Consider the following 27,840-nt stretch of genomic DNA (forward strand, 5'->3'; position numbering starts at 1 on the left):
CTGGGTATACCCATGTACAAACATTACATGTAACATCACTGAGCACGATGATTCAACGAACATGTCCATTCGCGCATGAAAGCAATCTATTGCGGCCAGTCAAAATGTTATACTGGCCTGATATCTTTGACAGACCCTAAACCTCCGTAAACGCCTGAACCCAAAAACACCTTGACCGTATGCACTCGTTCCAGTTGTAATTAAAACCAACAACACTCAGCGGTAGAACTCGCTCCGCTTCACGTTGACGCCGTACTCTCCAACCGCCATGCCCAGATCCTCCATTGTGAGGACCGTTCTGTTCTGGCTACCACCCTGACCACCACCGCCGTAGCCCGGTCGCTGGATTCCGAGCGGCGCGCCCTTGTTCTGGTCTTTGTTTCCAGGCTGACCGGTCGGCTGGCCGGGGATGGGGAATCCGGCAGCGGCGCCGAGTGAGCCCATGGGGTTGTTCGTATTGGACGATGCGCGGATTCGGCTGTATTGGTATGCGTCGGCAGCGATGTCGGCGATGAACTTCTGGGTGGCGAGGGCAAGCAGTCGCGCCAGGCGGGGATCGGTTTGCGGAGGGGGAGGAAGACCAGCCTTGGTCATGTAGTAGTGAGTGACTGCATCGGGGATCTAAAGACGGTTAGATGAGTCGAGATGCGAAGCGCGGGGAGCATACAATGGGAGCATAGTCATCCATCTTATTTAGGAACTCTCGCAGCGACGTATCCTTGCGCGACGGGAGTCGTGACTCTGGGACCGTAGGAGCGGGCGGCGCCGCATCAGCAGGGCCATTCTGCGCAGCGGGGGACTGCTCTGTCTTTTCGGGCGCGTCGCTAGCCATCGTGAAGGATTTGATGATTGCGGTGTGTTTCGATGTTGATGTTGAATGTTCAAGGTGTAGCATGTCGCGTTAAGGGAGTTCGATATCACGTGATTGATGTCATGGGTTGTCTGAACGTGAACATTCCCAAATGAAGTCAAACGAAACAATAGATTACAATAGGCAAAGCAAACGAAAGAAATAGCATCATTTCATTGTTAAAACTCAATTACTATGGCCGACTGGCCATTCACAATCTTACACATCGCCTACTTTTCCTCCATGGACACACATCTCGAATCTAAGCAGCATGTGGAACATGAATAGACTCCACTCTATTTTGACTACCGTTTCGTTAAATCGAAGGTCCGTTCCCCAAATCTCCAAGCCAAACGGCGACGCCATTGATTACCGCCTTGTCGACCTCCCAAACCAACGCCTTTCATGCATCTCCTGAAGCCGGAGTTCGTCGTGGCCAGAATAGCGGCCGTTACCTTGCCTTGCGGCTTCTTGATCGTAATGTCAATGTTAACGCGACCGAGACGCGTCTTGAGCCTGATGCTCTGCTCGTACAGGTTCTGTGGGTACTCTGGCCGCTTAGACGGGGAGCTTGAACTTCTTGCCCTTGAGAACCTTGGTGTAGTAGATGTAGAAAAAGTCGCTGTACAGGATCGTCTGGATGATGCCGGCAATGATGGCAATGTAGTCGACCTTGTGGTTGGGCTCGCTGAAGTATCGGTAGATCCAGTTGGGGATGTAGAGAGCGCGGTAGCTGCCGAGCGCAAAGAGGTAGTGGGTGGTGATGGTCTCAGCCTCTCCGGTTCGCTGCAGCATGAAGAGCTGGGGGAGAATGGCCACGGCCTCGAGCCAGATGGAGAAGGCCCAGAGGATCTCGGAGAAGGTGTAGTAATAGGGGAATGCGATGGCGAGGACGGCGGCACCGGCGAGGAGGTACTGGACGCGGAAGGTATCGACGTTGGGGTCGTTGGTTGGCTTGTAGGCGTTGGTCATGAGGTAGATGATGTATCCTTGCGAACCGAGGAAGAGGAGCTTAAACACAAAGTTGTAGATGCTATCGGTCGAGAAGATGTCTGCGAGGTGTTAGAGACGTGGCGATCGAGGTATCGGGAGTCGTACCGAGATAGCGAGTGACGTAGACAAACATGTAAAGAGCCTGGGACTTGAACGAGATGCCAGAGCAGCTCTGGTGATTGTCAGCATTGTTAATCCATCAAAGACAAGGGAGAACCAACGTTCAACTGCACCATCTTGTGCAGCAAGATGAAGATGCTGCCGAGATGCGAAAAGTCCGCTGCGCTAGCCGTTAGAGCCAGTCATTCAAGCTCTTCCACGTCGAAACCTACCAAGGATGCGAAAGATGTTCAACATGATTGCGGTGTTGTGCTTATCGCGAAGCTAGACCAAGACAGGGGCAAGAGCGCAGAGAGCTGCTAGAAGCGCAGCGGGCGGGCGTCGGGCGACAATATGAAGGAGCTGAACCGTACGCAAGCGAGGGACCGAATGCAATTGAATCTTGTCGTGATGGTGGATGATGTTGAGAGTTGCAAGCTTGAGCCTGGAGAGATTGACAGGGGAGCAGGATGATCATGAATCTCGAGACTCGACTCGGCCGGAAAAAGGACACGACGCGATAGCAAGCTTATTGGACCTTGCAGCTACGTAATGCGCTGGTATGTGGTTGGTGAGCCACATACACTAGCCACAGTGTGTCATGTATGTGGCTGGTGCATCCGTCTTTCTCCGTTCCGCTTTGGGATGCCCAGATACCCTCTCCTCAACAAGATCACCATCATGAGGATCACGTAGGGGTTTTGCAGCCTCGTTTGGCTGAGAGAATCTTGCTCCATCGAGATTTGAACGTTGGGCCTCATCAAAGGGCCACTCATGAATGACGCAATGACCTTTCTCACTGCCTACGTCGGCAACATGCTGGAGATGGCCAGTTGAGTGACGAGACAGGATGTGCCAAACCCTCAAGCTGGCTTCCTACGAGGCTTCCTCTCATCTTTGTTTCTATTTCTCAGCCCAATACCTCGGTCTCGGCTTCGAATCACCCGTCTTGATTTCTCATCACACCACAGCTTTCAGCCTCAACCTGGTGCAACACAACCTCGTTGTCAGTCTCCTGTTCCTGGCTGAAATATTGAAAGCCACAACTGCAAACCTGGCATCTCAGGATACGAGTCAACTCTGCAGACAAAGCCTCGTTCGCCAAGAAGGGAGCAGCTCATGGCCCATGGCCCAGTCATGTGAGGACGCGTTGAGAGTCATTCATCCAGTTTTCAAAGTGCAAAGCCTCTTTTCGCAAAGGGCACCGAGAAATCAGTTGCCGGCATATCCGCAGAGCCTCTCCCCCGGTTGTTGGAGAGCCGTGTTAACAGAACACCCCCCCCATGCCACGCTACGATTTCCTGCCAAGAGGCTTCCCCAGCTTGACGCTATTCGCTGGGTGCCCTGCCTCCACCTTAAGCGCTGTGCCAAGCTTTGATCTACTAGTCCCGAATACCTTGCAGAGTGCCTTGTACTTGAGTGACCTGACGGTACTTGCATCCATCCCGTCTTTCACCTCATGCAGCAATTTGCGCACCATGCGGCCTATTCACAGCCTGGGCAGAATTGGGGTTGATAGCGGTCACCGGCGCTTTCTAGTCGCCACCAGGGCTGTGCTGAGGGCAGCCGAATGCTCGCTGTCTATCCGTAGTGCTGTTCGTCCTAGAGTTCACAAGTGATGGAGGCTTGTCGGCTGCCTTCAGCCCTCTCAACCAACTAACACCTGCCCTGGGCTTTCAACCACAGCTGGGACCGACGCTCGTTTGCATGACGATGGGTTAAGGCCAGAACCCAGCACGACTGACACAAAGTCTGTCCTTGGGCACATCACTCGCTACTCTTGTCGTCTCTTGCTATGCATCCACATGTCGTCTTCACCAACTTCCCCGCGGTTCGCGTTCAGAACCTCCTGGCATGACCAAATCCGTGAGACAGGGGCTGTCGATCGTCTCAAAGAGGGACGCTACGATCAGTTCCCGCTCCAACAGGCCCAGGCCTTGACAAACAACATCCTGGCCAACAGCGTCCTAGGCAACGGCTTCAACGTTCTTGGAAACTCGTTCTTCAATCGTGGAGTAACACCTGGAACTCTGGACGCCGATATCTTGCTGGTCAGCAAGTTGGATCCCTTCAGAAACGAAAGCTTTGCACTCGAGGCTGGAGTCCTTGCTTGTTTCCATGCCTTTTCACACGAGGGCGCCCGTGGCCAGGTGCGGGAGGCACTTAGAAGATGCGAGATTCCTGGTCCTTTTTTCCTACACCAGGCCCGAGCCTACCTCCAGTTTCTGATCCTGGCAAGCGATATACGACACGAATTTGTCCCTAACGAAGTACCCGTTCTTGCCAAGGCTCTCTTCAATCTAGTCAAAGAACGCGAACCAGAAGAACCCTTCCCAGCGATCTTAGGGCATCTCCACCATATTGGAAAAGAGTCCCTCGACGACTACCTCCCACTGCACTTGGTCGAAATGATGCTGTGCTACGCCGACTACAAGGAGAAACTCCGAATCAAGCTAAACGAATTAAAAGACTCTTGCCAATGGCATTCTGCATACAGGCTGGTGGCCGGGGCAAGTCAACTGGCATTCCTCCCTGCCAAAGCCCTACTCCGCTACGCATTGCCTGATAGAAACTGGTGGATGCCGTGGCAACCCAACCTCGATAGGATCCGTGAATGGGAGACACGGCTCTCTGAGAAAGATCGATATCGACTTGTTGTGGTTTTGGATCTGGAGGGACCAGATACTACAGGGGGGCAACAGCGTCATCTTCTACGACACTCATGCTGTGGCATTTTTAGCCCGGCTGCCGACACTTTACCCCTAAAAAACGGTCGACATATAATGGACAGTCTCATGACTGTTGTCGATCGTGCCATCGCCCGAGGCTCCGAGGCTATTGGACTTATCGTCACTATGTGCATCAAGCCTCGAAGGGTTGATTGGCAAACTATTGAGCGGATCGAGGCAGCCTTGGAGCTACGATCTCCAGATGACATCCGTGCATTGAACACCTACGTACGAGCCTTTGAAAAGGGAGACCTGTCTGGCAAGGTTCAGGCTTGCACTGATTTTCTCAACACAGTCACGGCTGCACCTCAACTACGAAACCTCTATGGTAGCCCGAGAGATCTTGCCGGTCCGGGATGCCACGTCTTCATGGAAGCGGTGGAATACCTATACAGACAGCTCTGTGAACGGCAAGCCAGCGAGAGATTCGCCCTTGCCACGGGTGGTCTTGGCCGTGCCCTTGCTTCTGCTACATGGCTTCATGAGCTTTGGGATGACGTCTTCGTCGAGGGTTTGAAAGGGGTGCCCAGCGATCACTACATCTCGAATGCGTTTCACCTCCTTCGCACTGCGTCAGAGGTTGAATATCCTATTCACCGTGACGACCTTGCGTATTGCTTGTGTCTCTCAAAACGCGAAGATGCCGCTGCGGCAGATGTTACACGCTCCTCTCGCCTTGGTGATGACCTTATCCGGTCGATCCCTCTTGATACCGACCGCGGTCTGCTTCGAGACAAGTTGTGTCGAGAGGTTCGCGAGGGATTTAGCCCAGATGAGGCGATGGCATGTGTGAATCAGAGCAAAAAGGAGCATCCCAGCTTCGTCAAGAAAATACGCGAGCTCATCACCCAAGAAAACAACGACATGTTGTGCGTCAACATGGCATGGTATCTGAGCCGGAATCACAACATCCCCAACGCAAAGCGTCCAGCCGAGTGTTGGCGACAGCTTCTCATGCACAAAATGCGGCAGAGATCCCCCGGGCTTCTCGAACGAGTCGGTGACGCTCTTCCCACGTCCAAGTTGTGGGTAGACTGGCAGACTCACCTACGGTGGCTGTACCAAGACAGACACTACGATCCAGAGGGGGGACTTGGGTTCACGCCTGAAAAGTTCAATGCGGTTACGGTTCGCAAGATGGGGGGGCTTGGGAGGTCAGTGAGCATGAGCACAAGCTCGACGGGGAGCAGTGGAGGATATCCGTATTTCGGGAGAGATTTTGGTAGGGACTAACAGATTGATGATTTGGCATGGATGTTTACGTGATTTTACGTGGTTACGAAGGCGTTTATGATGTCTGTAAAGTAGTTGAGAAAGGAGTTGATTATGATAGACAATCAAATCTATAATTCCGCTCAAATTTTATGGCTAAATTACACCAATAGATACATAAAACCGTACATTTTACTAGTAAACAATCTAAAATACAACTGCGCAATTTGTAATCAGGCCATATCCCGTTCATGCCCAGGGACGGGGTTGTAAGCATTATAGGGGTTCGTCAAGGGGTACGGCGGTCCACCCATCGGCCGAACAGCTGGTCGCGTACCAGTCGGTTGAGGAGACAGTGATCCAGACTCTGGACCATAGTTTCTAGCCGGAGGCGGGAAGAGGGGCATCGTGTTGATAGATTGAGTATCGGATTGAGGGACTTGAGTGTAGGTCGACCTCGAGCTTGGCCTTGTTCTCCGTACGTTCTCCAGAGGAAAATCGTCATGAATGGGCGATAGTCTCGGGTTGGACGGCTGTCTAGCGTATCGCTGAGTGCGAGATCCGTTGAGGGTCGAGGCTGGCGACGTACCGCCGCCGCCCGCAGATCTCCGACCAAGGTTCCCAAAGGCACTCTCAGTAAAGTTGGTGATGGCCGAGATGTTGCGGTTCTCAATGCTACTGAAGAACCTCCCCTCCCTCGGGTTGAGCGTGCCAAACTTGTTGCGCAAGAAGCGAATATACTGTCTCGCAAGTTTCCGCTGTTCTTCCCTCGGCGTGTTAAGAGTCTCAAACGACATTTCAAGAACTTTATCAAGATTTAGTTCCGTCTTGTCAAGCACCTCACGGAAGGGAGGAGCCAAAGTTCGTCCGTGTGATGTACCGTTGTTGAGTTCTTTGAGGATGTATTTGCGGACTTCACCCTTTACAGGCCTCGTGACAGCATGCTCTTGAACCTTGCCGGACGTGATATCCCAGGCGAGCCAGGCCATTACTGAAAAGTAGAGCACACTAAGCAGACCTTCGGAGACGTCTTTGAAGAGGAGCGTGTCTTGACGGGTGTTACCAGGCATGTAGGTTCGGATAACGACGGCGAATTGAAGTATAGAGCGGATAAGGAGAAGAATCGTGGCGCCGTAGAACACATTGTGATACTATATCCATGTTAACGTCTTGTATATCAGATCAAGGGATAAAATCCACAAACCTTTTGCCGTTCTCCATCAATTTTAACAGCCCTCAAGATGATAGCATCCGTCGCAGCAGCAAAAATCATGAGACAAAACCCAAAAACCAAGCCCGTAGTAGCAAGTTCGAAATGCGTCCACTTGTCCGAAACATCAGCAATGATGTTCAAGCTATAAAACCTCATCCAAACAACAGCTAGAGAAAAACCCAGCAGCCATTGAAAGAATGACACCATGAATACCAAAAAGAGCCCGAATTTGGCGGATACCCACCACCAGTTGCGGCGCTCAGAGTTGGCTTTTATCTCTCGCCAGAGGATGGCGTATGTTCCCCAGATCAGGAGGATGGTCGAGGCGAGGTGGAAGGCTTCCCAGAACGGGGCGAGGAGGATGTAGCCGAAGACGACGGAGCGTTGGTCGAAATGTAGCCATCTGTCAATGACGACGATAAAGTACCAGCTAACACCAGTTAGACAATTGTAACCCTCAAGAGAAAGAGCAGACTTACAAGCAGAGAAAAGCTGTGCCGTAGAGGATAGTATTGAATTCCTTCCAAAGCTCCTTCGGCCTATGCAACAGCCAAAAGAAGGCCCAGATAAAGAAACCAGTAGCAAAGAGCCATATCGTAACAAACACAGCTCCCACGACGTCTCCCTCGGGGAGAGGCTCGGGAGATAAATTCCAAAGAGTCTTGTTCTGCATGTTTGAGAAGGCTTTGGGGGTCTTGGAGGGAGAGTTTCAGCAGAAAAGCTTAGGACTTGACCTTTTTGTCGATATTTCTTCCCCAAGGCCATTCAATCCCTTGAGCCGCTCTCTCTCGAGTGCCTACCATCGCACCTTGCTGCATCCGCCTCCTCACTCAGCCTGCTTTCTACAATTTCCACCCCCCATGTCCAAAACTCCCAAGTCACTCCAAGTACCTCTCGACCAGTACATCAAGATACAAGAAAAAGCAGGCTGTGTGACAAAGACCTGCCTGCAGACATGCTACAATATTTCGTCTGAAAATCTGCCTATCACAGTTGTGAGTTCCACAGCCTGATTCTTTCCGGCACGCAGCGGCCCGCCGATGTGATGGTAACTAATGCACCTCGCGACGCGCCCATGAGCCGAGAGGCGTTCTTAAGAGCCAATGCACGTCTCGTGATACCAAGCCGCATATTAGTTTCCCTTTGACAAGGGTTGAAAATGCACCCCATGCAAGGGTGTGTGCAGCCTGGGGTCGAAGGATTGCGGGAGGGCTGAGTTGACGTGGGGGAGAAGCTAAGCTAGGGGAATGCCCTCCGTTAAGCCCTTTCAGCCGCAGCAAGCCACTAGACGCGGGACGGGCAAACAGAGACTGGGGTTTTGTCAGCGGGTGGTGTAAGGGAGTTTCGGTATGTCTTGGGTATGGTCTTGGTCATTGAAGCCGAGACCGGAGAGTTGCGGCAATGAATATGATGCCCTTCAAGTATTGGACGAGTTGGATACCATCAAGAGTGTAGAGTCAAGTATAATAAATCCATTAATCTACAGTTAGAAATAAACAACCTATGCAGAAATTACTCAGTATCCCGCCTTGACCGACACAAAATCCCCCTTGACAATAACCCTCTCAGCCCTAAAGTCATTCCGCCCATCACCCACCCTACGAATACACGGTTGAATCATGAGATCAACCGTAGTACCCATGCCCGCCTCATCCTTGAACCTGTCTACGTTTGCACTCTCACCATGCTCGCACGAGTCTAGGTAGATCTGGGCCCGTTGTGAGGCCATCTCGAGCGCCAGAGTGCCCAGGCCCTCGACAAACTCGGCGATCTCGCCGCTAGCTTGGGGGTCTAGCCGGTTGCCGCTCGCCCGCTGTAGAGAGGCTAGCAGGTCGTTTGTCACCAGCTGAACATTGGCCTGGAAGAACCTCAGGTAGTAGTCGTCCGAGGCTGAGCCCTGCCGCCATTTCTTGAGGAGTTTCCCAAAGAAGTCAGCGCGCCAGGAATTCATTTCCTTGGTGTTGGGCAGGATGAGTCCCCGTGAACCTATAATCGCATGAGTATCAGACCAAAAAACATGCACTTTGCAGAACGTACCTTTAGGGTCGGGAATAGCCCAGACCTGGAATAAGTGATCCATGGCATCGAAGCCATCGCTTCCCTGACATCCAAGGGCACCAAATCCGAAAGGCCGGTCAAAGAAGCCTCGCATGATGATTCTCCAGCAAACGTGGCGTACAAACTTGGGCCAATTTCGACCTCCCTGCTCAGCGTTCCTGGTCAAGAAGTTGTCAGGATCAAGCTCAGGGTCGAATAAGTAGTTGTTTGGACGTGGAACCCAGTAGTTGAGGTTGTTGATGCGTTGAGCAATGTGCAAGAAGTTGCTCCTGAACTCATCATCTGGCGTAGCCACGTAGTCGTCCATGTTACTGTAGCTCGCCATGCGCTTGTGCGCCGCCGTCAACTCGTTTTGAAGCTTAGTCGTATCAGCCCTCAACTTGGCTCTGAATCTCTCCTCAAGGTTCTTGGCTTCAGCGTCTCGTCGAGCAATTTCGGCTTCATGCTCGGCCGTCATCTCCTCAACGACTCTTTGATGGCTCAATGCCATGTCGGTAATGGTGCCCTCGAGCTCCTCCTGCTTCTTCTTGGAATTCTCATTGAGAGTGCTAATTTGGCGAGAATAGATTGCCTGCATTTTGGCAATCTCGTCCTTCTTTTCCTTCTCGAGCTCCAAGCAGCGAGCAAGTGCTGTATCACTGCTCTGCTTGTAGGCATCCCTCTCGTTGGTGGTCGTTGTGAGGCTGTGATCAAGTTGCTTGTTGATCTTAAGGGCATTCTCCAGCTCCAAATCCTTCTGCTGAGCAGTCTCCCAGTACTGATTGCATTCTGTTCGAGCTTTGTTCCTCTCTCCAACCACGCGATTCAAGTTAGAATTCGCTTTTTGTAGTTCAGTTGTCGTCTGCTCGTAGTGGTTTTGGTACATTGCCGACTCCTGTTGGGCAGTGTTTCGCTCACCCACGGCGGTCTGGTAGTCCTGCTCGGATGCCTCAAGTTTCTTCTGTGTAGATTTGAGAGTATCCTTGAGGCCGCGGACTTGAGTCTGCATACTGTCGCGTTCTGCCACAGCTGTTCGTCTGGCATTTTCAGCCTTGGTCCAGTCATCCTGCATTTGATGGATTTGGCGATTTCGAGCATCAACCATTGAATTGAGTCTCGCAATCTCATCCTTCAACTTCTCGACAGAGCCAGTATAACTCTTGATCTGTTGATCTTTGGTCTCGACTGCTTGTTTGCGCCTTTCGAGCTCCTTGTTTGCCCACTGCAACACTGTACCGAGTTGGTCGACATAGGGGTCCTTTGGAACCTTGTGTTGCTTTTGGAACGCCTTGAGCTTCCTGGACCAGTCGTCTAGGTTCGAATTTTGAGTAGCAGCCTTGTGGAGTGTTTGATGCTGTTTTTGGATTCCTCCATTTCTGCGGAATCTGTCACGAAGGCCAGAACCTCGGCGCTCTTCAGACTCCACGTGCTGTTCCGTAGACTGATGTGACCATTGATCGTCGTCGTTATCGTCGTCGTCATCGAGTATATAGTTGAAAGGATCCGTTTCCCTTACAGGGTCCGATCTCCGATCACGTTCGTCAGGAATGTGGTCTTCGTTGATGGGAGGATCTGGTCGAGCAGCCTCTGCCCGAGCAGCCTCTGATCGAGCAGCTCCAGACCGGGCAGCTTCAGACCTGGCAGCCTCGGACCGAGCAACCTCTGACCGAACAGTATCTGAACGAACAGCTTCTGACCGGGCAGCTTCTGATCGAGCAACCTCCGATCGGGCAGCCTCAGACCGAAGAGCATTTGAACGAACAGTATCTGAACGAACAGCCTCAGACCGGACAGACCGAATGGCTTCAGGCCGAACACCATCAGACTGAGCCACCTCTGACCGAACAGCATCTGAACGAACGACTTCTGGTCTCACGCTTGTTCCTCTTAGTGGAACAAGTTGGAGAGGAACCGTATCGTTCTGGACAGTCGGATAGGGAGGGTTACCAGTAGTTGAACCAACAGGTCTTCTCTGCGTGGCACTAGAAGTTTGAGATTGAAAGGCGAGGGCGGCAGCTGCTCGAGCCGTATCCATTGGAGGTTGCGAAGGACCTGCCTTGTGCTGGTCAGGCGATGATGGGAGCCCGCCTGTTCGTTCGGAGTAAGACTCATTGCGGTGTCGAGTCGCACGAGGCGAATCTCGCCCATTGGTGTTTCCTGTCTGGCTTCGCATCACTTCTTCTGGCTCTTGACTTGTTTCTGTTGAAGTCGGTTCTTCCACTGGCATCTCAATCGGCTCGGTGTCTATCATGCGCTCCGAGGGAAGCTCAACCATAAGCCTCGGGGCATCACTATGAGTTGATGTGACCTGAGGAGGACTCTGAGTCAACGTCCCTCGAGAAATTTCGGAGGATGGTTGTGTGACTGGTTGGCCGTCTATCTCGTGCTCGTTCTTCCAGATAGATCCGCTCTCAATGCGAGACCTGTAGGGCGATGCGGATTGTGTGCCCGGAGCCGAGCCGTCTGGATTTCGTTGCGGGGACTCGACTGAAGGAGTCGCAGTTGCGCTGCTCCAATATGTAGTGCTCGGTGTTGCTCGACCCGATAGATTATCAGTCGAGGTGAAGCCAAGCTCTGCTTGCCGACGAGCAGCGTCACGCTTCTGAGTCGCGTATTGGTTGTGAATTGGAGTATCAGGCAGCTCGGGGGCGGCGACTTCTTCGACCTGAGGTTCCCCTCTATTGGTGAACTTGTCCTTGAGCTTGCTCCAGCGCCGGCTGGGCTTGGACTCGTCTCGGTGCTTGGAGGGCATGGTGAAAGAGGAGAGAAGAGCAATGACTTGACATCAAACTGGGTTTGCCAAAAGAGAGAGCCGCGATGATGAACAAAAGAACTCTAGCTTCCCCTCTACTAGCTGCAAGTCAAGTCGAGACAAGACGAGACAGCCTTGAACCGAGACGGGCAGCGGGCTGAGCCTGTCACAGCCCTGGTAGGCTCTCCATGGAGGCTGCGTCTAGCTGCCGCCGCACAAGCAGGCAGAAGCACCCCTTGTCCGATAAGAAATGCACCCCGAGAAATGTGTCGACGACATTGCCACTCTCAGCCCCCGGCGCCTGTTTTCAACCTCATCCCGCGTGTCGGGTTGTGGTGGAGGTGGAGGTGTGAGAAGGCGCACCAGCTCGAGAGCCTAAAAGATACATGTCTAGGTAGACGCCCACTAATTACCAAGCCTCACACCCAACGCAAGCTACCTAGCATGGCAGCCCGTTTATATCCTCCTGCCATTAATCATCTCGGATCCTTGATTGAAAAGAAATACAACCTTTCGTGCCATCTTTTTCGTAAGAACTTGTCTTTCAGGAAAGAGTCAACCCTCAACCTGACGCCCCAATGGATGAGTTTGATCTTGGCCCCGACATCCCCATCGAGGGCACCACAGGCGAGGCGCCTCGCTTCATCTTTTGCTTCGACTTTGGGACAACATTTACTGGTGAGTATCCCCGATTCCCACTGTAATTCTCCAGGCGTTAACTCTCTAGGCGTCGCCTGGGCTCTTGTAAACGGAACAAGTCCACCAAGACTCAGAGACATCCAAGTCGTCAGCGCCTGGGCTTCCGATTACATCCAGGACAAAGTCCCCTCTCTCTACACATACTCGCCTGAACACGGCCAGAGGTGGGGATGGGACATTGAGAACAACATGTACGTCATCCGGCAGCCCAAGCTGGAGCTGCCGGAACCAAAGACGCTCGACGCCCTGAAGAAGCTCAAGTGCGCCGTCAAGTATGATCGCATCTTGCGTGAGGCTATTGAGAATGGTACTCGGCTTCCAATCCATGTTACAAAGGGTCCGTATGATGTTACTAGAGACTATCTCTTCGAGGTAGCCAAGGCGGCGCACGATTCCGTCGAGAAGAACCTTCCGCCAGGTCAACTCAAGGACTTTCCCATTGATATCGTCGTAACGCACCCAGCGGTAAGTTATCAGCGAAACTGCCATTCAATTGCAATGACTAATTAGAATACAGGAATGGGATGAGAGGGCAAGGAGCATGACCTTCAAGGCAGTACATGCCGCGTTCAAATATGGATTCAGAGACAGCAAGCTCGGTACTTCCCGCCTGACGACAGAACCTGAAGCGTGTGCGCAGTACACGCTGGAAGCTGCCCAGAGCGAAGGCATCATGGATATTCGAGAGGTTTGTGCTTACTTCCTAGGCACTGGGTCAACTGCTAACGTTGTGTAGGGAGAATGTTTCGTGGTTGTCGACGCAGGTGGCGGCACAGTCGTAAGTATAACACCCAAACGTTGAGAGATGCGTATTCTTACCGTACTGTTTAGGATCTGGTCTCCTACTACGTGCAAAGTCTGAGTCCCTTCCAGCCCAAGAAGGTGACCCGTCCAAGTGGTAAGTCTTTGTCCCAGCCAGTATCACCAAGTGTTAACAATATGTCCCAGGCGGCAAATGCGGTGCTACCTGCATCGACAGGTATTTCCTCTTCGAATACCTCCCCGCCAAACTAGGTGCCGAGTACGACGCTCTAGCCCCAGGCGTCCTTGAAGCCCGAGATCAAGATCAGAGCGGCGGCCAAGTCGTCTTGAGCACAGGTCTTCAGTCCATCCTCAAAGAGTTCCAGCTTATCAAGCACGAGTTTGAGGGACGCAAGGCCCGCGGCCAGGCTGGAGACATTAAAGTTCTCAACCTACCTCACGGCTTCGGCAACAGGAACGATGCTGCACGAGGAATTCGTGATGGGCAGTTGCTCATCTCGAGTGCTGATCTTGAGATCATGTTCCGGGAGTCTGTTCCTGAGATTCTACGTCTCATTGAGGGCCAACTCTCAGCAGTCGAGAACAAACACATGAAGGCCAAGGTAAGACAACCAACTCTATCTGCGAGAAACAGCTTCTAATCCATTTTCAGGCCATCTTCCTCTCAGGCGGCTTCTCCGGAAGCAAATACCTTCGGGACTGCGTCGAACACTTTGCAAGGAGCCGTGATGTCGGCTTCTACTGGCCCGAAAAGGAGAGGTATGCTTGATCCTGAATCTTGAGCAAAAGTTCACTTACTGACCTATTTCAGTTGGTCTGCCGTAGCCCGAGGAGGTGTTGTAATGGGCCTCAGCAGCGGCGGCGAATACCGTCAAGCCCCCATCTGCCATCAAAGCCCCTGCCACATCGGTGTCGTCCTCGCAGAGCCCTTTGCAAACTTTTCCCACGAGCCCGAGCAGCGGTATCTGGACACTCATGACGGAAAGGCGCGGGCCAAGAACAACATCAAGTGGCTCGTACTAAAGGGCGACCTCATCGAGAACGAACTCTACGTCAAGCAGCGCATCGTCAGGAAACTGCCCAAGCGCATGAACCCTGCGAGCCGGCTTACAGTCGTCTTTGACACTTGGGATTACATTGGCGAGCATGCCAACGAGCCGCCGACAAACCTGCACGAAACGCCAGGTAAGTTTCAATAGCCCCATCACACCTGTGATAGCACTAACACCACAATCAGGCAGGACAATCCAGCGCATCGGAGCAGGCAAGAGGGAAGCCAAGGAGTGGGACTTTCAGCTCCCGCAACCAAGGCCCAACCAGTGGAAGGCGGTCGGCAGCTCGTCAGGATGGTACCAGCTAGACATGGATCTCGAAATCACAGTCACAAAGGACCGCGCGAGCATCCAGCTCACGCCGACTCAGAGGGCAGAGTACGGGGAGCCTGAGGAGCCGCTCCTCAACGAATCACACGTCCTCAACCCGAGAGCTGCGGAGGATGGCTTCATGTAGCTGTAGGGCTAGCTAGATGCATGCAGGGAAAGGGACCGGGGGTTCTATTGGATAGTTCAGCGTCAATGTATCAACTTGTATCAAGCCATTGTATCTCTACGTACCTCTCCTAGTCCATGCTTGCACTTTCAAGCCTCGTTGCCTCGCGGCAAGGGAGATATTGCAATAGTCTTGTTACCCCTCAAGGGTGTCGGACTTGCACACAAACGAGGCAGTGTCTGCAATGTCTGCAGGTCTGGACTATTGGTTCAGTTCCAGGGCTGAAAAGAAACGCCTGCAGGATGCGGGCGGCTGTGGAAATTGCTATCGCCAAGGTTCTAGGCTTCCCGGGGGCGTGGGTGTGTCGACGGGATATGCCTTCATGACAGCCTTGTTGGTGTGAGAGGGGGGCTTCTCGTAGCACAGCCGAGGGCGGCTCTCCAGTTTGCCTAGCCCACCAACACATTCTGTGAGTAGTTCTTTTATCATGAGAGAGGGTATTTTGCATTTTGTCTTCACTTGAGACTTCAATACCACCTTTGACAATCCATCTCAACTCACCTCTTTCCAACCGGCATCATGAAGTCCTGGGATGGCCTCAACTACTACACAACCAACACAACCCTCTGGGTTGAGCTCATGAACCGGAGCACCGAGGAATGGGGCATCGGCTATCTCCCAGCCAAGCTGGTAGCCATCCCGGGCAAGTTCAACAGCAGCTACAACATCTCGGACGATGCCATCCTCATCCAACACGCGGCCCAGAGCAAGGCTGGCAGCCGCGACACGGAAAAGATCATCTTTGGCGTCGCGTCCGGCATCGTCATCCTCTTTATGGCGGCGTGGATCGTGTACAATTTTGACGATCTTAAGCCGCCAAAGGACGATGATGAAGGCGCAGGCACAAAGGCTGGTGAAGATGCTACCAGCACGCGCACTAGGACGACAGAGGTCACTGCCAACGAGCAGGACGCCCAAGAATTTGGAGCGTTTTGCCAGCAGCTCAAAGACTTCTACTACAGCGACAACAGGTCCGAACTTGAAGCCGCAGAGCGCGACATTGTTGAAGAGAGCGGCCCAACTGTCGAGAAGCCCTGGGTGGGCGACATAGAAGAAGCGTCCGCACTCCTCCGCAAGCTATACAGCCTCAAGATCACGATGCGCAACGACGGCGACTCGGAGCATGTCACGCTCGCAGAGCGCAACAGACACCTCGCCGAGAGTGATGCCATTCTTGCAGAGATCAACAGGCTCATCGAGGTGAGGGCGGCCGCGATGCGTGACCCCAGCCAGCTGAGGGCGGAAGACGAAGATATGGCCGAAATGGAAGAGATTGAGACGGCATTGAGCGAGATAGAGGCCGAGAACCATGCGCCGATGCGCTGGGATGATTCGCAGCGAAGCAGGGTGAGCAGGGTATCGCGATAATTGTCTTTGTTAATCTTTGGTGTTCCATGATATCCCTTTTTCTTGTATCATCATCTCCAAGTCGGAAAAAAAGGCTTTCATAGCATGACCAAGCCAGTAATTGATCATATTTGTCGGGTTTATCGGCCAATTCTCATCGCGAATAGTCGGATCGCTATCTCCGTTGGTGGTTGTCATCGTGAGCGTGGTGAGGCTGGTGTCTCGGGGTTTCCAGGCAGTGGCAGTGACGTATTACAAAGCAACGCCGAACTTGGCCGAACACCATAGTAGGAATAACTTCTACCTTTAACCTGGCTGGATGTGAATACATATTTATTCAATCTCTCTGCCTCCTTATCATCTTATCTGCTAGAACTCAATCTCAACAACATACAGACCGAATCTATTATCTCAACGTCCCAATCTAATCTCACCATCACAACACCAACCCCTCCATCGCCACCCATCACCACAATGGCCGACTCCCCCATGGCAGACGACGCCTCCACCTCCGAGTCTGCATGGCTCACCCTCTCCGTAAAGCACCGCCAAGTCACCTACGACCTCTCCTTCCCCGAAGACGCTACCGTCACCGACCTCTTTCACGAAATCGAAGCCAGCCTCGACATCCCTGTCGCAAACCAAAAGATCCTCGCCCCGAAATGTCCGCTTCTCAAATTCCCACTCAAGAACCCCGACATGCCGCTCCTAGACCTCAAGGGCAAGCCCCTGACTCTCATGGGTGCTCCCGCGGCCGAAGTACAGCAGATTCAGGACATGGCTGAGCGTGTTGCAAAGCGCAACGCCGCGCGCATGGCCCAGCGCAGCAGAGCAAGACATGCGCCTGCGCGCAAGACTGCTGAGGATTCGCAATACACTTTCCTCCAAGTCCGACCTCTACAAGGACTCCCGAATCCCGACCGCAGCCAAAAGCTGCTCCTGCGACTCAAGGAGGACCCAGGCATCCGCGCTGCGATGAAGAAGCACAAGTTTACCGTTGGACTCTTGACAGAGATGGAACCTCTGTCGCATACACAAACAACACACGAAGGCACAAGCCGAATTCTTGGATTGAATCGCAACCAGGGCGAGGTGATTGAACTACGACTTCGGACGGATGCCCACGATGGATATCGCGACTACAAGACCATCCGCAAGACTCTTTGTCACGAGCTAGCGCATAACGTTCACGGACCTCACGATCGTAACTTCTGGGATCTGTGTCACCAAATCGAGCGAGAGGTTCAGGCGGCAGATTGGAAGTCGGGAGGGCACACTATCGGAGAGACATCGAGATACACCATCTCAGGCGTGGATGAGGAGGAGTTTGAGGAAGATCACGGAGGCTGGACAGGAGGAGAATTCGTCCTAGGCGGAGTTAGCAATGCTACAACCGCGGGTCTAAGCCGGAGGGAGGTTCTTGCGCAGGCGGCGCTGGAGAGACAACGAAAGGAGGTTGAAGCTGAAAGAAAGGTGTTGGAGGCGGCTGAAAAGACACGACGGCATACACCACCTGGTGATGATTCAAAGTGAAGGTCCTTTCATGACTGAACTGGCGTTGATGGAAACGGTACCGGACATACTATAGAAGCATGGGATATTCCTGAGTGCATAGCATTGGATAGCAAGCGTAACATGACATTAGATAATTAATATTTGAGATTACCAGACCGTCTGGGGTATGAGACACCACGACAAACAATGTGATATAGATCAGTCGTAATATGGCATTATACAATCTGGTATACAAAAACTATCCTATAACGTCTCTCAATATGGCAGAGGATCCAGATTCAAGCCTTCAACACTGAACTTGAAAGCGTCGTTCCTCGAGTAGCTTCCAGCAGCATCAAGATCCAGACGGCCCCTGATACAGTCACGGAAATCGACATCAGCATAGATCAAACCGTCAGGGTCCTCCCACTGCGGCCCAGCAATGACGTCGCCAAACGGAGAAACGATCGAGGAACCGCCACGCGAGAGGAACTCGGTCTTGCGGGTCTGGGAACGACTCGATGTCGAGAGAGGAGCGGGAGTCTCGCCATCCTCATCGCAGCAGAGGACAATCTCGTTACCATCTTCGTCAAAGACAGACTTGCGGCGGCGGCGTGTGGGCGACTTTGGCAGTGCAATCTCGAAGCCATCTTCAGTGAGGGTCGAATTCCTTCTTCCCCTTGTAGTAGGCGGCGCAGAGCCATTGGTCTCGCCTCCGGTCTTGGGAATGCACATGTTGCTGCTGACAACGAAGCAGCGTCCCTCAACACCAACAGTGCGCATCAAACCAAGCCAGGCATCGCGGTTATCAGCGGTGGGGGCGAGATACAGGTTGATGTTCTGGGCGTAGAGACTCTGGCGCAGAAGAGGCATGTAGTTCTCCCAGCAGATGGCAGCAGCGAGGTTGATGCGAACGCCGCGGATGATGGTGGTGACGGCTTGGAGGGTGCTCGGGGAAGCCTGGGCCCAGATAAGGCGCTCCGATCCGGTCTACCGAGTGTAAGTAAGGATCTACGATACCATCGTGGGACAACTTACAGGGAGCACCTTGCGGCGCTTGCCTAGCATGCCCTCCTTGGGGCAGATGTAGACGACAGAGCAATACAGACTTCCACCAGCCTTCTCGACACATCCAACAACGATAAAGACACCAGTATCTCTCGCAATCCGCTCAAGCTCCTCACGCGAGCCATCTCCACGGACCTGATCGTCATCCCCTCCGAGCTGCCTCTTCGCCCACTTGACACCCGCGCCTCCACCACCCGGTCCCACAGTGTCGCCGAGGTCAATGGCCTGCTCAAAGTAGCGGACAAACTCGTCGCGGCCGGCCTGGCTACGGTTTCCGATCTCGCAGCCAAAGCTGCTCCCGCGGGGATACCCGCCGATGAAGGCCTCGGGGAGGAGGAGGATGTCGATGTTGGAAGCTGCCGCACGCTGGGCGATGGAGTCGATGAGGGCGATGGTGGCAGGCGTAGACTCCTGCGTGCCCGGAGAGGCAGTGCCCAGACGGATAGTAGAAGCTGTAGCCATTATACAATCGCTGACCTGACGTTGGAAGAGAGAGAGATGCGAGGTTGAAGAGTGGTCAAGCAGACATCAGGTGAGTCAAGTAACCATACCCACAATGGCCACCTGCCCTTCTACGTAAGGTGGCAGATTGAGATCCGTACGTAGGGCGTAGGAGACAACTCCGACTCAGCAACGAGCGGGGCAAGCCAAATGTGCCATCTTCATCAGCGGATGCTTCGGCGCCATGCTCGTTCGAGCTCTCTTGTTGGAGACTCTGTCCTGGAGACTTGTTGCAACAGAGGGTCCAAGCTGGAAGGTACAGAAAGCTACCCCGCAATGGACCTTGGAGCTCTGAGCAACTGGCAGAGAGCCATGTCTTGCTTTGGGGTATATGGCTTGCATGAAGGATTAATAATGTGCTTCTATAACAGTTGAATCTATAGGCTAGAATTCATCCCAATTGTAGTTCTTTTCGTCAAGAATTCGTGCTCGAGGATGATATGTCGGCCGTTCACATGCCGAAGTTCGGTGTAAGTGACCGAGATCCACAAAGTTCAAGGTTCAAGCTATGGACGCCGGATGGTTGTACCGAGAGATGCAGATGTAGAATGATAAAAGTTTGATATGGAAGCAAATATCTAATTTATATTAAATAGAGTATAAGAAAGAATTTCGACCTCCAACATCCTCGATAGGACATCCAAGAAGTCAGTTGGTGATAGCAAGGCACTAACCACCCTGACAACCAGTGGGCTATATAATCTTTTGAATCACCTTCCCAGTCACAACCCCCCTACTACAACAGGCGCTCAACGTCTGTCATCTTCCGTAGTATAGTGGTCAGTATGCAAGCTTGTCACGCTTGAGACCCGGGTTCAATTCCCGGCGGGAGAGATCCAGCCACCTGTGATACACAGGCATTTCTTTTTGCATTTTTGTGCATTTTCTGTAGTCGTCCTCTTTTGCTCTATTCCAGTTGTTTTGTCAGGCCAGCAGCGTTTGGATGTGGTGTGCAGCATGAAATCTGAGTGGGCTTAAAGTGATGGCTTGCTCGTGCCTCTGTATCCTTCCATGCAGTGAATTGCCAGAACATGGCAAAAGGTACGCATCCAAGAACTCGCTCACTTTCCAGAAAACCTCAAAGCGACGGGGAAATGTCACCATGGTCTTGTACGTCTCCGTTGTCTAGATATTTGCCCTCTTCCTTCAAAGTTGGCTACTCAGGGTAGGGAGAAGCTGCATTGTACACATCATTTGGCAAACTCGCTTCCACCACCCGTCAAACATCAATCACATCCTTCGCCCTCGCCAACGAGTCTTCTTATGCCATCAGGCAATGCGGTGGGGGGTTTAGTAAATGCTGATGTCAGCCAACATCACATCAACTGAACAGTGGCAGCTGTCCTTCCATGAAGCAACTGATGGCATCATGTTGGAATCCTTTCAAGAACCATGCTTGTCAATGAAGCAAAACCCAAATCCTGTATACTCTGTCGATACCTTTGCTTGTCTCTAGGCAAACGGCCATATTCCTTCTCCTGACGACTGTAGCTTGCTCACCTTGTTGGACGAGTGAATGATGAAGCACACAGGACGCAAGTGGCGACCCAAAAGCCATATTATTACTCACAATCCATGCTTAAATCACTCTACCCATAAGTATAAATTCACCGTGTCGCCTCCAATATTCTTCTTCCCTTCCTCAGTTCTCCTCTCCCTCGTCACTCCGGCCGCATCCACAGGAGTAATATCTGCTTTTATACCCTGTTTCATTCCTATGTATATATACCTGACGCACTCCCCCTTATTCCCTGGAGCTTTCTAGACTGTTCTCAACTTGTGGTATGCTGATTCGGGGATCATGAATCCCACCGCATCTATAGAAAGATGACGATCCTTTCATCGACCCCACAGCACGCTGCTGGACTACGAAGTCTTCCTCAAGCATGTCATTCTAAGAAGTGCGTGCCTTGGAGGAATGCTCCCCTGCCTCATGGCGAAACACCAAGAAAGCTCCCACCTTTTCATTCACGGGTTAGATGAGGCACCGCTTCTTGCACGATGTTGAGACTTGGTCCTCGTGCATGAAAGCTACCCAGCTGCCAAGAAGCAATTGCCAACATGTATATATACCAGCCTGATATGATATACCAGTCTGATGACATCCTTCGGTAGTGGAACTCTCCTCTTCTGCGTTCTGCTCTGCGATCTGACCCTACACCCAAAGGCCTTTGCAGGCGAAGATCGCCAAAGTTGGACCGACTTGGATCATCGGATCACATGCGTCTCTTTCCACTTTTCATCATGCCATCCCAAGGCACTCATCCCTTGACACGAAGAGCGGCACTTTTTCTCTCGCAAGTCATCTCTTACTCCTTTTTCCGCTTCTTCATTCACTGTGACCTCATCAGGCTTTGAGAATCATGTCGCTTGGGCTTCTTTTCACCCTTCGCCCTTTGCAGCCAAGGCACTTGTCCTCAAAGGCGAAGAGGGGCCGCCGCGGTCCTTCTTGTTCAGAAGAATCTCTAACTCGAGACCGGGAAGCATGGGCTTGTAATATCGGGTTTATGACTGCAAAGTGCACCTAAGCGAGATATGCTTAGATTCCCTTCCGGCCTCGTCCTCATAGGCCCCCCTTTAGTTCTTCTCCGGGATATTTAGACTAACACGATCGGATATATGCTAGCAGTGCTTCCGTGCTGCTTTCGAAGTTGGGGGTCTTATGAGAGAAGAAAACACTGTTGGTCGGTGTCCAAGGTGTCCTTATATATAGTTGCACGGCACACATGTTAACACCCGGGGATTCTGGCCTTGACTGGAAGAATAGCGGACTGGGCCTGGATCATTGATCTCATCACTATTTCGCCGGCAATGCTGAAGTGGTAAACTGCCACAACGATGAGCTACCAAGAGAACCTTGGGGAAACAAGAAGGTACCATAGACTTCGCTTCGACCCAGCACAGATCGTTTGAGGATGGCCGAGTGTGATCCGCTGCCGATGAACTACACCGGCTACTGGTCCTTGTTTGCGGCAACAAGCAGCTTGAAAGGATGGACCAAGATCTCGCCACTATTCGACCTGCCTGCGAGAATATAAGAACTAAGGAAGATGGGCTGTAACAAAACCATATGGCCAAAGAGGAAGACCACTTCGCTTGAAACGATGCAGATACGTTCACGTTTAACGCCAAGGACCGAGTCTGGGAAGTGACCCCTGTGGGTGGACGCGTACGATAATATTAGCACATAAGAATAATCATGGATCTCTTCACTAAACCTCAAATGTAGTTCTCGAAAAGGAGAATAAGTCAAACGAAGAAGTGTTTCCACATTGGGTGCAGACTCGTGCTGAGCGAAGCTTCTATCTTGAGATACGCATATGATACCGAAAATCGAGCTCATATCACAGGCCGAAAAAGATATGATAGGAAACATTGATATAAAAAGCCTACAATACGAGAAAAGGATTAATTCGATCAGTTACACATGGTGAAAAAAGGTTGTGAAGTTCTGACAGCAGGGTGAGGTCGTGTGATTGAAGGAAGGGATCTGCGTCCATATGCAAGGTGATCACCACCACATTTCACTTCATATCGACCAACAATTCGGATAATTATCAAGATCAAACTGATAGATTTCATCTAATCAATGAAAAACTCTTGCAACGAGCGAGCAGCTTGACGATCATACAGCACCCGACTCTTCTGCTAAATCAGGCAGGCGGTGACAGTCGTCAAAATAGACGTCGCCCAGCAGCCAGTCGGTTGACATCATGGATGCTTTGACGAAAGATTACAGTGTCATTGACCACAAAACACATTTCTCATCAGCTGGAATTTCTTGACCTAGCAACTTCAAGGCGTCTGCATTCTGTACCAATACTTTTGTTTCTTGTACAGCTGCAGTGTGTCGCTTTCCATTGATTGCCAACATGGCCATCGTTGAAGGGTGGTTACCACCCACCCGGGAGCACTACGACCTCATCCTCAAAATCTGGCAAATCTCTTATCCGATTGTGAGTGGCACAGCACGTGCTACTGCGCCGTACATGTTCTGACAGTACCCATAGGTTGGCTCGATCCAATGGCTCACCAAATGGTATGGCATGGGCAAGACATCGGTGGCCAGCCGCCTGAACCTCCCAGGCCGCATAGGCTGGTTGACCATGGAGGCCCCAGGTTTCCTGACGTTGGCGTACCTCATGAAGACCCTTCCTGAGCAGCACGGCATCGATGATTTGCCTTGGCAGAACAAGGTGCTTGCGGGTTTGTTCGTAAGTTTCCCGTGCTCGTTGCCGTTGCCGTTAGGGGGAGCCGAAACTAGCTTGGGACCTCGGGATCGTGCAGTGGCGCGCCTTGTGAGGGGATAGCTAACACAACACGCAGGTAATCCACTACTCTTACCGCGCCGTCATGTTCCCCTATCTCCAACCATCCATGTCACCACTTCACATCGCGGTGTGGCTGCTTGGGGTCAGCTTCCAGATCTTCAACGCCACCTGTCTAGGCTCCTGGCTTGCTGCCTATGGCCCTACCACTGAGGAAGCATGGGCATCGCAGTCATCCATCCTTCAGTTCTCGGCTGGTATCCTCATCTTCTATCTTGGACTGTCGGGCAACTTCTTTCACGACGAGGAACTCCGAGAGATCCGCCGACGGGAGGCCCAACAGGCTCGGCGCGACCAGGGAAAGGTGAGCGTGGAGAAGCACTATCAGATCCCGCAGGCGGGTTTGTTTAGGTATATGCTGTACCCGCATTACCTGTGCGAATGGGTGGAGTGGGCTGGGTTCTGGATGGCAGCCGGATGGGGGTGCGCTCCAGCGAGGGCGTTCCTCATCAACGAGATATTTGCCATGTTGCCGCGGGCGGTGAGGGGGAAGCATTGGTACTTGGAGAGGTTTGGGGAGGACAAGGTGGGAAAGAAGTGGGCAGTGATTCCAGGGGTGTGGTGAAGACGAGGACAAGGGGACGACGGATGAGAGATAGACGAAGTGTACTGTAACTGTATGACAGGATTAGATTCAAGGTAGACTGGCCAAAAGGAGGTAAATGGCATCAAGTGTATAGACGAGTTAGAACTGTACTCGACGATATGAATAGCAGCCGACTGCAACAGCCGAAGAGTTAATGTGGCGATGATGGTGTGTCAACTATGAATCTGGGACGATACTCTGGGCATCACGACGATGCTGAGTTATGAGTGTCATCAACTGGGGTATAATGGAGCTGTTTAGGCCAAGGCATTGCCACTAGCAAGCCACGTCTTGCCATATCAGAGCAACGTCCGGGGCCCCAGAGGAATATTGCATGAAGTTCACGGTGAAATGTCCGAGAAAAGAGAGAAGTGCTCCCGTTGCCGACTCCAACTGCCGAACGGTTTCTTGGCACGGACCACGGCCCCTCAAGCGCCCACCCCCGACTCCTTCAGGGCGCTCCAGAATCTGGCCGAATTACCCCAGAAATCTGGGGTACAGGGGAATCAATCTCATTAGCGAAGGAGATTTCTAATCGTTCTTGTTTTTGTGGACAGATTAGAATGCGGGATGAGGGAAAAAAAAAACCTGGGGAAAGCCTGTTGTTGTTGGCTGTGCGTGCCCGGCTCCGGATGTTGGAGCGGACACGGAGCCGAATGTGGGCACCTCTCTTCGGAGCTGTGAAAGAGGAGAGGAGAGAGGGAAGGCAAGAGAAGTTGGAGTCGATGTACCTTCCTGGAGAAGCAGAGGTACATTTTTCGCGCCCTTAATTTGCTGGAGACCGCCAGTACTTTCCGCGCGGGGGAAAGGTTGGCTGGGTAGTTCCTGCGCTTAAGCTTAACCCACGTGGCTACCGCAGTTTGTGGCTAAACAATTTTCAGAAGGATGCCATCATCATCTGTCATCCATCCATCTCATCTCCAACACTTTCCCCGCATCCAGTCAAACGCTACCAGAGGCCAGACTGTGGCTAGGTCTTTGTGTCATGGAACCTTGCCGGGCATCACTTGATTTGGGCTGACTCCGGTTGTGAGGGAGCTGCTGTCAAGAAGCAAGGCACGAGCTCTTTCCGTCTGGCTGCAGTGCACAAACAGCAAATATCAACTGCGACATGGCAACACATGCGTCGTCTCATTCTTGAGAACCCACACCACACGCGCGTCCATATCCCCGAGTCAACCAATCCCTCCCCCCGTCACACGGTGGAGAGCCAGCGTCCCAGTCGACGCCCAGCTCAGATCGACGGCCCCGAGGGAGATGCCGTGAACCAAGAAAACGCCCGGGGGCGAACCTTCAAGGAGGACAGATGCGACGCCAGCCCAGCCCCAATGAAATCCTCAGACGGTCCCTCAACTCTCGCGGATGAAGCCACTTGTGGCCCGGATAGATCGAATTTGCGGGGGAGCCAGACAACCCTGGTGGAGGGTGAGGGTCCCCACGACAAGGGGAGGGGAGCCAAGCGAAGCTAACGGCGAGATTGGGAAAACTCAGACGCACCAGGGCTGGACGGGGGGTGAATCAAGTCGCAACCACATTGTTTTCGTTAGTTCTGCCGTGAGGGGAACGACATCTCGACTCGAGAACTGACTGGGGTTTAATCCCAAGACGGTAGACCGAGGGCCGAAAGCTGCTATCGGGGCGCCGGCCTGTTTTTTATTTGAACGACCCTGTCTGCTCCTCCCACTTGGATAGATCTGCAACTCGACAAACACTTGGACACTCAACCTCCACTACTACCCCCGAGTTTTGCTCCCAAGACTCACCGATTCAGGGTCATCCCTCTGTCGCCAGCGTCCAATTCTTTTCTCCCAGCTCGCTGCAGACCATCATGACCATCTCCGACAGGGACCAGGAGAAGGGTCTCGACGACCAGTCTGAGAGACTCGAGGACACCGCTCGTGGCACCGTTCACGATGCTGCCGGACACGGTCGCGCAGCTACTGATGCGTGAGTTGAATTCACGAGTCTCCTGGTGTCATCGCTAACGAATATCTCAGTTACGGCAACTCACTTGTCCAGTTCGACCCCGTCGCCGAGCGCAAACTACGATGGAAGCTGGACTTGATGACCGTGCCGACTGTCTCGGTTCTCTACCTCTTCTGCTTCATCGACCGAGCGAATATTGGTGAGTCACTCAACACATTCCGTGACTGCAGAGTCTGACCTCTCAGGCAACGCGCGTATCGCCGGACTCACTGAGGATCTCAAGCTCGAGGGCTACGACTACAACAAGATTCTCTCTGTCTTTTACATCTCGTATATCCTCTTTGAAATCCCCGCCACCGTTACTTGCAAGTGGATGGGTCCTGGTTGGTTCCTCCCTCTCACATCGCTCCTCTTTGGCATCGTCAGTATCGCCACAGCCTTCGTAAAGACTCAGGCCGCCATCTGCGGTGTGCGATTTCTCCTGGGTATCTTTGAGGCCGGTATGCTTCCGGGGATCGCCTATTATCTGTCCCGCTGGTATAAGCGAGCCGAGTTGACGTTCCGTCTGTCGCTTTACATGGTCATGGCTCCTCTCGCTGGTGCCTTTGGAGGTCTCCTCGCTAGTGGAATCCTGAAGCTTGATCACTTTGGCAGCCTCCACCACTGGCGCATGATCTTTGCGATCGAAGGCATCATTACCGTTGGCCTCAGTCTCATCGCCTTTTTCTCCCTGACTGACCGACCCGAGACGGCTTGGTGGCTGACCCAGGAGGAGAAGGAGCTGTGCATTGCTCGAGTCAAGTCGGAGCGTCTGGCTCAGACCGAAGTCGTTGATGGCATCGACCGAGTCAAGCTCTGGCGCGGTATTTCCAACCCAATCACGGTCCAGATTGCTTTCATCTTCCTCTTCAACAACATCACTGTCCAGGGTCTCGCCTTCTTCCTCCCGACCATTGTTGGCACTATCTACCCCGACTACAGCACCGTCCAGAAGCAGCTCTACAGTGTGCCGCCCTATGCAGTCGGTGCTTTCTTTGCTGTTGCTTTCCCGGCTCTCAGTTGGTACCTCGACAAGCGCCAGATCTTCATCATTCTCTCGGCGCCGACGGTCATTGCTGGTTACGCCATGTTCCTTGGATCCAAGGTCGCAGAGGTTCGGTATGGCGCTTGCTTCATGATTGCGAGCACTTGCATGGTGTTGGGCACTATGACGAACGCACATATCAGCGCCAACGTGGTGAGCGACACTGCGCGAAGCAGTGCTATTGGTCTCAACGTGAGTTTTCAGGATCCCCATTACAGATTTTTTGAATACTGACATCATATAGGTGATGTTTGGCAACATTGGAGGTCTTATCGCTACTTGGTCCTACCTCGTCAAGGATGCCCCTCACTTCCCTACTGGCAACGGCCTTAACTTGGCCTGCGGATGCATGATCTTCATACTGAGCATCAGTGGCTACCTGTGGATGAAGTGGGATAACAACCGACGAGACAAGCGAAATGTTGAGCAGGAGCTGGCTGGCATGAGCCCCGAGATGATTGCGAATCTGGACTGGAAGCACCCTGGCCACCGATGGCGACCGTGAGGGCAAAGCATGAGATTGATATAAGTTTTATTGGCGGCTCTTTGAAGCCCTGTCTTTGTTATCTTGTTGGATAATGCCAGCGACTTATGAAGAATGGACTGATCTCC

The 27,840-nt window shown here is 52.5% G+C and overlaps 11 protein-coding genes across 11 annotated transcripts; 6 read left to right on the top strand and 5 right to left on the bottom strand.

Moving 5' to 3' along the window:
• Positions 1-216: 216 nt before the first annotated feature.
• NCS54_00015000 (Transcription initiation factor TFIID subunit 10) lies at positions 217-832 on the bottom strand (the record flags this gene model as incomplete). Its single annotated transcript, XM_053145806.1, has 2 exons — positions 217-621; positions 668-832. 2 exons carry the CDS (start codon positions 830-832, stop codon positions 217-219), a joined length of 570 nt encoding a protein of 189 aa, XP_053001781.1.
• Positions 833-1,408: 576 nt separating this feature from the next.
• Positions 1,409-2,200, bottom strand: NCS54_00015100 (ER lumen protein-retaining receptor; the record flags this gene model as incomplete). The annotated part of the gene is made up of 4 exons (XM_053145807.1): positions 1,409-1,902; positions 1,949-2,015; positions 2,065-2,123; positions 2,176-2,200. 4 exons carry the CDS (start codon positions 2,198-2,200, stop codon positions 1,409-1,411), a joined length of 645 nt encoding a protein of 214 aa, XP_053001782.1.
• A 1,547-nt stretch (positions 2,201-3,747) lies between these two features.
• NCS54_00015200 (Hypothetical protein) lies at positions 3,748-5,904 on the top strand (the record flags this gene model as incomplete). The annotated part of the gene is made up of 1 exon (XM_053145808.1): positions 3,748-5,904. The coding sequence occupies one exon, from the start codon at positions 3,748-3,750 to the stop codon at positions 5,902-5,904; it is 2,157 nt and encodes a 718-aa protein (XP_053001783.1).
• A 212-nt stretch (positions 5,905-6,116) lies between these two features.
• NCS54_00015300 (Hypothetical protein) lies at positions 6,117-7,775 on the bottom strand (the record flags this gene model as incomplete). The annotated part of the gene is made up of 3 exons (XM_053145809.1): positions 7,576-7,775; positions 7,088-7,526; positions 6,117-7,034 (listed from the first exon to the last, which is right to left on the bottom strand). The coding sequence occupies exons 1-3, from the start codon at positions 7,767-7,769 to the stop codon at positions 6,117-6,119; spliced, it is 1,551 nt and encodes a 516-aa protein (XP_053001784.1). The 5' UTR covers positions 7,770-7,775.
• An 837-nt stretch (positions 7,776-8,612) lies between these two features.
• Positions 8,613-11,885, bottom strand: NCS54_00015400 (Hypothetical protein; the record flags this gene model as incomplete). The annotated part of the gene is made up of 2 exons (XM_053145810.1): positions 8,613-9,082; positions 9,134-11,885. The coding sequence occupies 2 exons, from the start codon at positions 11,883-11,885 to the stop codon at positions 8,613-8,615; spliced, it is 3,222 nt and encodes a 1,073-aa protein (XP_053001785.1).
• Positions 11,886-12,463: 578 nt separating this feature from the next.
• NCS54_00015500 (Hypothetical protein) lies at positions 12,464-14,855 on the top strand (the record flags this gene model as incomplete). The annotated part of the gene is made up of 9 exons (XM_053145811.1): positions 12,464-12,563; positions 12,613-13,049; positions 13,102-13,272; positions 13,321-13,362; positions 13,416-13,482; positions 13,533-13,948; positions 13,999-14,105; positions 14,158-14,531; positions 14,584-14,855. The coding sequence occupies 9 exons, from the start codon at positions 12,464-12,466 to the stop codon at positions 14,853-14,855; spliced, it is 1,986 nt and encodes a 661-aa protein (XP_053001786.1).
• A 558-nt stretch (positions 14,856-15,413) lies between these two features.
• NCS54_00015600 (Hypothetical protein) lies at positions 15,414-16,262 on the top strand (the record flags this gene model as incomplete). Its single annotated transcript, XM_053145812.1, has 1 exon — positions 15,414-16,262. The coding sequence occupies one exon, from the start codon at positions 15,414-15,416 to the stop codon at positions 16,260-16,262; it is 849 nt and encodes a 282-aa protein (XP_053001787.1).
• Positions 16,263-16,715: 453 nt separating this feature from the next.
• NCS54_00015700 (WLM domain-containing protein) lies at positions 16,716-17,774 on the top strand (the record flags this gene model as incomplete). Its single annotated transcript, XM_053145813.1, has 1 exon — positions 16,716-17,774. The coding sequence occupies one exon, from the start codon at positions 16,716-16,718 to the stop codon at positions 17,772-17,774; it is 1,059 nt and encodes a 352-aa protein (XP_053001788.1).
• A 237-nt stretch (positions 17,775-18,011) lies between these two features.
• Positions 18,012-19,265, bottom strand: NCS54_00015800 (Hypothetical protein; the record flags this gene model as incomplete). Its single annotated transcript, XM_053145814.1, has 2 exons — positions 18,012-18,725; positions 18,774-19,265. 2 exons carry the CDS (start codon positions 19,263-19,265, stop codon positions 18,012-18,014), a joined length of 1,206 nt encoding a protein of 401 aa, XP_053001789.1.
• Positions 19,266-23,176: 3,911 nt separating this feature from the next.
• On the top strand, positions 23,177-24,197 carry NCS54_00015900 (S5A-REDUCTASE domain-containing protein; the record flags this gene model as incomplete). Its single annotated transcript, XM_053145815.1, has 3 exons — positions 23,177-23,260; positions 23,315-23,518; positions 23,631-24,197. The coding sequence occupies 3 exons, from the start codon at positions 23,177-23,179 to the stop codon at positions 24,195-24,197; spliced, it is 855 nt and encodes a 284-aa protein (XP_053001790.1).
• Positions 24,198-26,046: 1,849 nt separating this feature from the next.
• NCS54_00016000 (MFS domain-containing protein) lies at positions 26,047-27,733 on the top strand (the record flags this gene model as incomplete). The annotated part of the gene is made up of 4 exons (XM_053145816.1): positions 26,047-26,165; positions 26,216-26,343; positions 26,390-27,420; positions 27,473-27,733. 4 exons carry the CDS (start codon positions 26,047-26,049, stop codon positions 27,731-27,733), a joined length of 1,539 nt encoding a protein of 512 aa, XP_053001791.1.
• Positions 27,734-27,840: the final 107 nt, after the last annotated feature.

The sequence above is a fragment of the Fusarium falciforme genome, chromosome 1 (assembly GCF_026873545.1).
Source record: "Fusarium falciforme chromosome 1, complete sequence".
NCBI classification, from domain to species: domain Eukaryota; kingdom Fungi; phylum Ascomycota; class Sordariomycetes; order Hypocreales; family Nectriaceae; genus Fusarium; species Fusarium falciforme.